The 12,872-nt window shown below is 39.2% G+C and overlaps 1 protein-coding gene across 1 annotated transcript in view; it reads right to left on the bottom strand.

The window, feature by feature from the left end:
• Positions 1–12,872, bottom strand: part of RABGAP1L (RAB GTPase activating protein 1 like) — a 210,881-nt gene that overhangs the window by 152,016 nt on the left and 45,993 nt on the right. The window contains exon 12 of the mRNA XM_087726774.1: positions 12,374–12,524. Within this exon, the coding sequence (XP_087582900.1) occupies positions 12,374–12,524 (151 nt within the window). The remainder of the gene's footprint in view (positions 1–12,373; positions 12,525–12,872) is intronic.

Genomic DNA, 12,872 nt, shown 5'->3' with positions numbered 1-12,872 from the left:
GTTTCATCTTCAATGCCCTTGTTGATGAAAGGAGGTTTGCGCTCAAAATCTCACGATACATGGCCCTATTCATTCTTTCCTGTACACAGATCAGTCGTCCTGGTCCCTTTGCAGAGAAACAGCCCCAAAGCATGATGTTGCCACCCCCGTGCTTCACAGTAGGTATGGTGTTCTTTGGATGCAACTCAGCATTCCCTCTCCTCCAAACACGACGAGTTGTGTTTCTACCAAACTGTTCTACTTTGGTTTCATCTGACCATATGACATTCTCCCAATCCTCTTCTGGATATCCAAATGCTCTCTAGCAAACTTCAGACGGGCCCGGACATGTACTGGCTTAAGCAGGGAGACACGTCTGGCACTGCAGGATCTGGGTCCCTGGCGGCGTAGTGTGTTACTGATGGTAGCCTTTGTTACGTTGGTCCCAGCTCTCTGCAGGTCATTCACTAGGTCCCCCCGTGTGGTTCTGGGATTTTTGCTCATCTTTCTTGTGATCATTTTGACCCCACGGAGTGAGATCTTGCGTGGAGCCCCAGATCGAGGGAGATTATCAGTGGTCTTGTATGTCTTCCATTTTCTAATTATTGCTCCCACAGTTGATTTCTTCACACCAAGCTGTTTGCCTATTGTGGATTCAGTCTTCACAGCCTGGTGCAGGTCTACCATTTTGTTTCTGGTGTCCCTCGACAGCTCTTTGGTCTTCACCATAGTGGAGTTTGGAGTGTGACTGTTTGAGGTTGTGGACAGGTGTCTTTTATACTGCTAACAAGTTCAAACAGGTGTCATTAATACAGGTAATGAGTGGAGGACACAGGAGCCTCTTAAAGAAGAAGTTACAGGTCTGTGAGAGCCAGAAATCTTGCTTGTTTGTAGGTGACCAAATACTTTTTTTAATTTTTATTTTATTTTATCAATTTCATATATACATTCACAATTATATGATCGCATAACTGTTATTAATAATATGTATTTGTAACAATTTTTCCCTACAGTTGAAAATATACTTGAAGATTGCTTTCTTAACATCCCATAGATCCATCTTATCTTACAACGGTCCTACTTCTTCTTCCCTCCCTCCCTCTTCCTTCCCTTGTTTCTTCTCTCCTACTCCCCTTCCTTCCCTCCTTCCTTCCATCTCTCCTTCCCCTTTCCTCCTTCTCTCCTTTCCTCCTTCCTTCCCTCCTTCCTTCCTTCCCTCCTTTCTTTTCTCCTTCTCTCCTTCCTTTCCCCCTTCCTTCCCCCCTTCCTTCTCTCCTACATTCCCTCCTTCCTTCCCTTCCTTCTCTCCTTCCTTCCCTCCTTCCTTCCCTCCTTTCTTCTCTCCTTCTCTCCTTCCCTCCCTCCTTCCTTCCCTCCTTGCTTTCCTCCCTCCTTCCCTCCCTCCTTCCTACCCCCCTTTCTTCTCTTTCTTCTCTCCTTCCTTCCTTCCTCCTCTCCCAAATACTTATTTTCCACCATAATTTGCAAAAAAATTCTTTCCAAATCAGACAATGTGATTGTCTGGATTTGTTTTCTCATTTTGTCTGCCATAGTTGAGGTCTACCTATGATGTCAATTACAGGCCTCTCTCACATTTTTAAGTGGGAGAACTTGCACAATTTGGTGGCTGACTAAATACTTTTTTGCCCCACTGCACATTATTGTGCCGCATTATGTGCGCCACATTACCTGCCCTGATGCTCCACCCTAATGAAAGGGAGTGTTCATATATTCCATAGGGCAATATTCCATGCACCTGATAAAGCTTTCATTGCACAACTGCTGTAACAAAGATGTAAATTAAAGTATATCTCAGTGTACGATTATTTATTTTCATTTTTTATTTATTTATACCCAGAAGAGTACATTGCTTTTTGTGAACTGGTATTTCATTACTGTATAATGCTAAGCATACAACCAAGTAGGGATAGGCAACATCTAATTTCTGGAGAGGCTTCTTAAGCCAGTGAAAGTAAACAATACAACCTCTCAATTCCTGGAAGTCAGTAGCAAAACTGGCATGCCAAAAAGATAAAACAGCTTCCCTACTGAACATGAAGGGATTATGTGCTACTAGAAATACAAGTTAAGGACTGAAAAAAAAAGACCCATAGACCCATAAGAGGGGCTGCCGGATGCTAAAAATACTATATGAGAATTTTTACTCAACTACTCAGAAAGAAGGCAAATTAGTAGTAGCTTGTATTAATCATTACTGTGTATTTCTCTGCAGAATCAAGACTATTATAACAAAAAGTTATTATACTCATCAGCCAGCACTAGTAATAACCCACAGTACATGCCCTTTGAGAAATTAGTATCAAGTTCAAAGTTAATTTTATTTAAAGACCAATCTAAAACAAAACAATCAACCAACCAGATAAAAATAGAAGAGGAAGGCCAGATACAAGCTAAAGAGATAAAAAGAATATTACCACTATTGTAATAGCAATAAACAATGTCTCTAACATTAGAAAACAATTATTTGAAACTGTTATTTATCCTAAGTTCTTATGTAATATTAGTAACATTAAACTGAAATTTTAAGACAGAGGGAGGCAAAAATAAAATATAATAAATATACAAATAAAAAAAATTGCATATGCCTAATCAGAATTATTCAAGGTTTAACCACAATTGCGCTATACTGACAAATGTGGGGATTAGTAAACTTGGATCCTATCTTATTGGCAGCATAATAGAATTTGGCAATATCCAGGTAAGCAGAATCTATTTGGAGCACACACAAAAAGTCTATAGAATGTGACTTGACTTGGATACTTCAAGGAAAATAGTGTAAAACAGATTCTAACTATAGATTTTACAGAACATGTATTATATAGCCATAGTCAAGCAACAGGTGGAATTATTCATGTCTGCCTTCCAAAATAGATGAAGGCAGAACATTACATTGATTAATCATTAATGGTCTTCTCAACTAATACATTGTGATCCAATCTAAGTATCTTGCCAGTCTGAAAATATAAGACCAGAAAAAATGTTCCTGGGTAGGAGGGGCTGGTCTTGTTAATTTTCATTTCCAAAACATGTTGTGTCAGAATTCTTTTGGCTTGTTCATATCCCAAGGGAGGAAAGACTCCGGCAAAAAGCCATGAAACAATATTGTCCTCAACTTACAACCACAATGGGAGTCCAGAATTTTGGTCAGAAGACATTGCAGTTATAATTTGAGGCACCATGTGACTGCACTCAATTTTATGATTGTTTTTTACGACAGAAACCCATTAAAAAAACCTCACATCTCAGTCACATGACCGTGGGATGCTGCAACCAGGCATAAAAGCAGTCATGTGATGGAGTGCAAGTTATAATTTCAAGGATGGGTCATAAATAACTTTTTTAAATGTGTTGTAACTTCTGATGATCATTAAACAGCTGGTATAGGTCAAGAATTACCTGTACAATTTGTCTAGAACAGAGTTCCCCAATCTTTCTGCCTTTACGGACCGGCGAGGGGGAGAGGGATGGTTCCCCTTACATATGGCCAGCAAGTGTGTATATGCGCACATATCCATTTGTGTTGTGACTCAGCAGACGTCTTCTGTGAGTCTTTTCAGGATGCAAGATGATCAATGCAGCTGGAGCTCGTTAGTGGCATATTCTGGTGATAAAAGGACGGATGGTGCCACGCCCTGGTTGCAGGAGTCAACGTTCCTTCGTTTGTTCAACATTGATTGATCATCGGTCGTGGTTTATATGAGATACACTTGGAGAAGTGATTTGTTTTCTGTAACCCTGATTGAAGGAGACACTTGGAGAAGTGCATTGCTTTGTAAGAGTTTTTGTTTGGTATTCTGTTATATCGTCAGAGACTTTATTTATGTTATTTTTAGGCTCGCAGCCAGTCTGAGTCGAGAACTGATAAAGAGAGTTCCTTTTAAGTTTGTTTGCCTGTCGTCTGTTAACGAGCGAGGAAGGGGGGACAGAACACATTTGTATAAGCAGCATGTATGTGAATCCACTGCTCATGCAAAAGAAGCAAATGTACATGCGTTCACCTGATGCTTACGCAAGTGGGGACGTGCATGCGTGCTCACCCAGCATTTCCATGCCCAGTTGCAAACAGATCATGGCCCACTAGTGGGCTGCAGCCCAGAGATTGGGGACCCCTCGTCTAGCAGATACCCCATTAACCAAGAGCCAAGGTGGCGCAGTGGTTAGGGTGCAGTACTGCAGGCCACTTCAGCTGACTGTTATCTGCAGTTCAGGGGTTCTAATCTCACCGGCTCAAGGTTGACTCAGCCTTCCATCCTTCCGAGGTGGGTGAAATGAGGACCCAGACTGTGGGGGCAATGTGCTGACTCTATAAACCGCTTAGAGAGGGCTGAAAGCCCTATGAAGCGGTATATAAGTCTAACTGCTATTGCTATAACTGCTATAATATTATCTTCTAATCTTACAAGGGGAATCACTTCTATGAGGAAAAAAGTTGATTCAGTCAACACATAAAGATGATTAGCTAGATTTTCAAGTTGATCTTCATTGTCTATTCCACAATGGAGAGCAATTTTACAAGGTCATATCTGGAGCACATTTCTTAATAATTTGGATTGCACAATTTCCAATTTTGAATAGTTGTCATCTGGATGCACTATACAAGAGATGAATACATACTTCAGCTGTAAATTACTTTAGGAAAGCCAGATTCAATAAGGCACGTTTGGTTTTGTTAAAAAAAATTGCAAGACTGATTTTTTAGCATTCTGAACTATGTGCATTTCTCCTCCCTGAGACCCAAGAGGCAATTCTGAAAATTTTAGCTTGTTCAATTTTACATCCATTTCATTACTATGTGAGGATTCTGGTCATTTAGCAAATACCAAAAATTTTGTCTATTTATAATTTATTAATTCATCAACTGTGTGTGACATGAATGGGAAATTATCTTAGTTCACATTTTAACCTAATGGGAGCCCGGGGCCGAAGGACTACATCATCTGCATAAAGTAGCATCTATGTGCTAACTTTAGTGGGGAAAATTCAAGAGTGTTCTGGTAGACCTCCAAGGAATTTATATAAACATTAAATAATGATAGAGAATCTAGCCAATCTCACTCCCACACTAATGAGATTGCTTCTGCATGGTGGCCTTGTGAGCTAAAATGAATTTTTACATGCAACTTGCATATGAATAGTCATCTATCCATTGTGGATTAATTATTCTCCCATTCATCATGCATTTGTTTTACAATATTTAGTAGAGAAATATATGACTAAACCTAGCTCAAGCAGTTTCATCTATTTTAAATCTGCATTTGATTTGATATCATGAGTTACTCTGAGAAATGTATATCTAAAATGCCCTATGGATCATTCAAAATGCTACACAAACTTTCCAATATAATGCATTACAAAGGAGTCCTAGAAGGAAAAAAGTACAAATTGATTTTAGCGACTGCATTTTGGTCAAAAGTGGAAAAATAAGACTTTGCATAATATCTCTATACTACTGAAGGTACAAAAGAATCGTGGCACGACAAAACCGCGGTCCACTAAAGCGCGCCCAATTAAAGCGCGCCCAATTAAAGCGCGTCGCTGATGTCATAAGCAGCGCGACAACGACCGCGGGGAAAAAAGGGCGCTTTAAAAAGCGCTTTTAAAGCAAGCCGATTCACGTAAAGATAAGGGTTAGGTTTAGGGTTAGGGTTAGGTTAAGGGTTAGGGTTACGTTAAGCGTTAGGGTTAGGTTTAGGCTTAGGTTAAGGGTTAGCGTTAGGTTTAGTGTTAGGTTAAGGGTTAGGTTTAGGGTTAGGGTTAGGTTAAGGGTTAGGTTTAGGGTTAGGTTTGGGGGGGTTAGGTTTAGGTTTACGCGTTAATTTTAGCTTTACCACTCACAGCGTGCTTTTTTTCGTCGCGCTGTGATGACGTCAGGTACGCGGTTTCGTCGAGCGCGCTTTAGTCGACCGCGGTTTTGTGGTGGAACCGTACAAAGAATATGATCAGTCATTATAGAAACAAACAGTCTGAGAAGGTAGTTTCATTATATCATCCCTCTAAGAGCGTTGAATAGAGAACATCACAGCAAGCCAAAATAAAGAGTCTTTTGTGGATAAGGACAGTTAACTGCGGAAGGTATTCAGCAATATAAATGTGTAGTACTCAGTTAACGATGAAAATCAGGGCCAGCTTTTCTGTGACTAAACAATGCTGCCATAAAGCATGACGTCACGTGATCACTTAACTGAAGCAGTGGGAATCCTGGCAATTCCCACTTCTGTGGTTAACCAAAGATCATGAATTGTTAAGACAGAACTTCCGTGCAACTACCTGTCAATTTCCAATAGGCAAAATCAATGGGGAAGTCAGCAGGAACTTGTGACTTCCAGGCAGCTTACAAGCAGGCTGGCAGGCAGGTAAGTGGCTGCTATGGCACAGCATGGCCAGACATGGGATAGGTGCTCTGGAGAGTGGCAGGGTGTGTAAGCAGCATTGCAATCCAAAAAAAGCAATCAGGCGAGATGTGGCTGCTGCCATATGTATAAGTGGCTAATGCAGCACAATACAAGCACAGTTGGGCCAGGGGTGGTAGCTGCCAGGTCAGGAGGGCACGCAGGCAGCTAAGCGGAGTCAGGTAGGTGGGCAAGAACTACCATGTTACCATAATAACTAGTCAGTTAATATTTAATTATGATAGCAATAGCAATAGCAGTTAGACTTATATACCGCTTCATGGGGCTTTCAGCCCTCTCTAAGCGGTTTACAGAGTCAGCATATCGCCCCCACAGTCTGGGTCCTCATTTCACCCACCTCGGAAGGATGGAAGGGTGAGTCAACCTTGAGCCGGTGAGATTAGAACCGCTGAACTGCAGATAACAGTCAGCTGAAGTGGCCTGCAGTACTGCACCCTAACCACTGCGCCACCTTGGCTCTTCGATGCACATCATGAACATTATGGCAGAGAGCATTCAAGAAATACCCATATTATTTAAAATGAACCTAATGAAAATCTTTATTTTGAACTAGTTACAGAATATAATTAGCCTTTTTCTGGGGAGAACCCACATCTGAACTGGTTTTTCATGCATCTTGTTGTTCTCAGGATAAAGTACACAATACTCATGTTTACTATATATTGACAGGCAGAGTTATACAGTTCCCAACTGTATTTTTTAAATATTTTTAACAGCCCAGGATAATATAGCTAGATTTATAGTATTTAATAAATTCTATTCTACTAATAGATTCTACTGTACATTACCTATTTTATATACTGTTTGTTTGTTTTTCTTTGTTTGTTTACATTTCTGAACTACCTGTCTTACTGGGGGGAGATTCTAGAGGTCTACAGTAAAATGTTAAAATATAAAAACAGAATATAATGTTTTTTGAAAATTTAAAAGGAGGCAAGGATGTTTACAATTTGTCAGCAATTCATTTAAAAGGTGAAGGGAGGGCTTTATTATAGGAACAGCAGGAAAGTTCATGCCATGATGTGGCAGTGGAAAGGGGGGAGGAAATCAATGGCACATTTCTAACACTGCTGGATTTTGAGCAGCTTTAAATTGTACAAAGAATATAGCTGGGAAGAAAAAGACTGAATAGAACAAACGTCAAAAATACATTCACATTTTACCTCTTGAACTACGATCTATGTTACAAAGCACAGAAACTCAGAAAAAAAGCTGGAAATTCTGGGTTGTTATCTGAAGACAGTAATTGCCAGATGCTGGCTCTGAATTCCTAGTAGGAAACAGGGTTCAATATGACACAATGAAAAGTCCTTCCACTTTCAGGCTCCAGTGAGCTACCATCTTAAATGAAAAAAAAGGATAGAAATTGCAAGCCCGAGGATGGTATTTAATATATCCTCTAATGAAGCTAAAGATAATTAAATCTATACTTACATAGACTACTTCCACCTAATAAACAAAGGACATATTTTTATGGCTTTGTTGAAAAAGTTTCCACTTTATATAAAGAAACTGTACCACCCATCTTGCTTTCATCAGACCTTGCATGAAAAAAAACATGTCTCAATTCTGGGTACTGAAATCCAAGGATATTGGTACTGACAAACTAGACTATAGATAAGGGCGATGATGATGGTGAAAGCAATAGCAATAGCACTTAGACTTATATACCGCTTCAAAGAACTTTACAAGCCCTTTCTAAATGGTTTGCAGAATCAGCAACCCCAATAATCTGGGTCCTCATTTTACTGATCTCGGAAGGACGGAGGTCTGAGTCAACCTTGAGCTGGTGAGATTCGAATTGCCAAACTGAATGCAATACTGCATTCTAATCACTCTGCCACTACGGCTTGTGATAGCCATGTCCATATACGTGGAATAGGACCAGGAGGAATTTGGCATGTTTATCTTGAAGACATAATGAAGGAAAAACAATCACATAGTAATCTTACAATATGTGCAAATCATTTTTATTATTTTTCTATGCCTCAACCATTCTCACATCAAACTGCTTACTAATAAATCTATTACTAAATTTATTAAATTACTAGCAAATTTACTATAGTCAACTGCATCATTAAAATTGTTATTAAACGATTATTGTCTAATAACTGTTATTAAAAACAGTTCACAATAAAAATATGGTTATGCTTCCATTTTCAATTTTTCAGCAAAAATTTGCACGATGAGTCAATTTTGATATGATTCTGCCTAGTTTTGATTTACAGTGGTCAAGCAATTTCGAATGATAGTTAAAGAATAAACTTTATCTACTTATGGCTCTAGCTTGTTAAGAGAGGAATAAGCCATTTCACACACTTATTTTGCACATGTCATTCAGGAGAATTCACTCGATAAAGCAATTATGTTTGGAAGAGATAGCTGTAAAATAGCAATAGCAATAGCAGTAGACTTATATACCGCTTCATAGGCCTTTCAGGCCTCTCTAAGCGGTTTACAGAGAGTCAGCATATTGCCCCCAACAATCTGGGTCCTCATTTTACCCACCTCGGAAGGATGGAAGGCTGAGTCAACCCTGAGCCGGTGAGATTTGAACCGCTGACCTGCTGATCTAGCAGTAGCCTGCAGTGCTGCATTTAACCACTGCGCCACCTTGGCAGGAAACCAGGCCGTCAAAGAACATGGTGGCTGAATACCATCAAAGTTGACACCAGCCAAAGCATAGAACAACTCAAGTGCAAGATCGGAAGATGTGGAGAGACTTGGCCCATAGAATTGTCAGACACAACTGAATGAATAACATCATCATCATAAAGTCAATTCACATGTAATATTAAGCAAATCATAAATAGGGTTTCCTGGCTTGTTCAATTGATCTTCATGCAGTGGTAGGATTCAGCCAGTTCGCAGCTATTTGGGAGAACCGGTTCTTAACTTTCTAAGAGATTCAGAGAACCAGTTGTTGGAAGAAATCTTCTTTTGGTTTTTTTCTGCTTTACAGGGCTAATCCTGTAAGGAAGGCAGGAAGGAAACATTCTGGTGTTGTTTCTAGCTTAATCTTTATTGCCCTGCTTACAGAAACTGCCTCTTCGGTTAACCCTTATTACATTGTAACAGCTAAGGCAAAGTGCCCATTGACCTAATGTTGAGTTGGCCCCACCCACATGGTCACATGACCACTAAGCCCCGCCTACCCACCTGGTCATTAGGACAGAGAACTGGTTGTTAAAATATTTGAATCCCACCACTGTCTTCATGGTAGGGAAAACAAGGAAGAACTGATTGAACAGCATGGCAGGTTGGTTTCCAAAAGACAAAACCATTAGAATTCTATCTTATTGTTATATAACAATTCTATTTCTATTATATAATCCTCTGAATATATTCATTAATGTTCACATGCCAGTTTCGAACTAAGACACAATTAAGTCGTTAATAAAAAATACATTCATTTCGGTGAAATTTAAGTAAGTTTAATTTACAATGTTCAATTGAAGACTTCATATTTAAACACCCACAAAATCCAAAGGGGAGGTTTTTTTTTTAGTAAAATAAGAATGACAGTCACATTCATAAATTGAGCGTTATTGTTATAGAAACTGGCTTACTAAAAGAAAGGAAGTAGGAAGTTGTTACAGCAACAGTAACGTTAAAAGAAACCAAAAGCAGAACTAAATGTCAGCCACCCTCAAATGTACTATCTATAACTCAACTTTAAAAAAAATCCAGATTACTATTTTTTATAAAATCTTCTGGACAGCAAAATTCTTACATAAGTCTTGAACATTACATAACATTACAAACATCAAAGCACTAAATAAGTAAATAAAATAGTTATTTTGACTGAATCACTATAGAATTCTTGAAGTTTTTTCTCTTACGTTCTAAGCTTCATTCTAGGAGTATTATGTAATCCAAACAGGTAAAATGAATCAAACTGCATTAGAGCTCTAAAACAAGGTATTCATTCATGCATCACCAGGCTGCAGACTGCTTCTCAGTAGTTCACGATAGATAGATAGATATTTAGATAGATGATAGATAGATAGATAGATAGATGGATAGATGGATAGATGGATAGATGGATAGATGGATAGATGGATAGATGGATAGATGGATAGATGGATAGATGGATAGATGGATAGATGGATGGATGATAGAAATATAGATATAAAAATGGCTGGTGGTGTGTATTCCAGCATTACTCTGGAACGCCTCGGGTAATTTCAACCAAACTTGGTACTCTCAAGAAAAAATTACTGTGGGGGTAAGATACTCCTAACACCCCTGTGTGTTAAGATACAGCCTGTTGTGCCTTAAAATGGCTTCTACTGTACTGCCGTAAAATAGCTTCTACTGTATAACGCAGTGGAGTTACCATGGTAATGGCTTCACAGTACTCCACAAGGGGGCTCCCTCTGGTAAGGGGGAAAATCCAACATTAGAAATTACATTTGGTCCGGACATTTTCAACAAGGTTTTGATTATTCTTGAGGACAAATGTATGGTCATGATCAAGAAAACATTACTGCAACTCGGCCTGCTTGCACCACTACGAGACCGTCACAACATACTTCACGCAGATTACATACAAGAAAAGAACTACAACATCAAACAGCTTAGTAACCAATTTCGTTGTATTTAAGTACAATGACAATAAAGATTATACTTATACATATATTGCGGACAAGAACCCACTTCTAAATCAAAATCAGAAAAAAGCGTACCAAATGATCATGGACCAGCTAGCAAAACAATAGGGTGGTATCATTGTTCTTGATGCTTCTGGGGGCACAGAAAAAAAAACATTTGTAACTAATTTAACTGTCGTTGAAATCGGGGCTCAGGGAGAAGTTGCTCTTTCCATCACCTCTTCAAGAATTATGACGACGTTAATGGAAGGAGGGAGGACAGCAGTTTCCGCACTTACATTGCCACATAATTCATTCCTTTTCCTATCTAATACAAGGATTGGGATAAATAAATACCTGGGGAACGCCGGGTTATCAGCTAGTACAGTGGTTCCCAAACTTGGCAACTTTAAGACTTGTGGACTTCAACTCCCAGAATTCTCCAGCCAGCAGAGCTTCTTCTGGGACTTCAACTCCCAGAATTCTCCAGCACAAGTCTTAAAGTTGCCAAGTTTGGGAACCACTGAGCTAGTATAATATAAAAATAACAATCTACATGAACCAATAACCTGATGGCAAATCCAGACAACACAAAAGCAGAAATCACACACTCGCAGGAGCTCCATCCATTCTAGCCCAAAGCCTAGGAGGACAAGAGGCAGGTATTTAAGGCCTCCAGAATGCCATTAAAAAGGGAGCCACCCAGATTTCAAGAGGAAGCACACTTCAAAGGACAAGAACCACAATGAGAAGGCATCCATCTGGAAAAATGAGGGACTCAAAATACACCCATCCTATCAGTCCAAACAGGCCAGGCAGATAACACTGAAATGGACAATCTCTGAAATAACTGGCTCATATAAATATAAGGTTATAGAGGCCGTAACCACACCAACTACTCAAATATTCTCTTAAATAATGTACAGTATTCAAAACTAGAAAAATGAAAGATTTGGAATATAGTATAGAGCAGAGGTAGTCAACCTTTTTATACCTACTGCCCACTTTTGTATCTCTGTTAGTAGTACAATTTTCTAACCACCCACCGGTTCCTCAGTAATGGTGATTTATAAAGTAGGGAAGTAACTTTACTTTATAAAATTGATAAAGCAGAGTTACAGCAAACCCCTACCGCCCACCACGAAAGCTGGAACGCCCACTAGTGGGTGGTAGGGACCAGGTTGACTACCACTGGTATAGAGATAATCATGCAACTTCAAATATGCATTCAGAGAAGTGCCATTTCTCACTGAAAGGTCACATCAGACAGCAAAGTGTGCCTACCATAATTTTAACCTATTTTATTTGAAAAACAAAATCACTGCTTAAAAATACATAGCCATAATGTATTCAAGAAAACAAGACACTGACCTTCGTTATAAGAATTCTATATTTATCCAACATCGCTTGATTATCATGACATCCTGCTAGTAACTGCCATACTTCGGCTCTCAAAGCTTCTGGTACACCCCTTTTCACCAATGAAGATAGACCTTTTGGTCGCATTTCCAGATTATTATGCCTAGATAAAATAAAAAGATTTTTTTTCCCCAGCTCAATTCTTTTCTCTGTGTCTTATATTTCTATATGTGAAATTGAGACGGCTAAAAAAATATGGAGGACTAGGATGGATGCTTTATCATCATTTTGACCTTGCTTAGGTCACATTTAAGTATAATCCATACCATGTCAATACTATATCCCATCCTGAAACCCAAGGGATCCATTTCCTCTAGGACCTTCTGGAGCTGGAAGCCTAAAAATTGAAGACTGGAGTTACCCTAAGCAAGACTATGGGACAATTATCTGTGGACACCATGACAGTGGAAAAGCAATTACATTTTTCTGCTTTAGATTCAACATTTGCTTT

Source organism: Thamnophis sirtalis, unplaced genomic scaffold, assembly GCF_051295495.1.
Source record: "Thamnophis sirtalis isolate CommonGarterSnake01/CBP01778 unplaced genomic scaffold, rThaSir2_p1.2 scaffold_12, whole genome shotgun sequence".
Lineage (NCBI taxonomy): Eukaryota > Metazoa > Chordata > Lepidosauria > Squamata > Natricidae > Thamnophis > Thamnophis sirtalis.
This window is presented reverse-complemented; position numbering and strand designations above follow the sequence as displayed.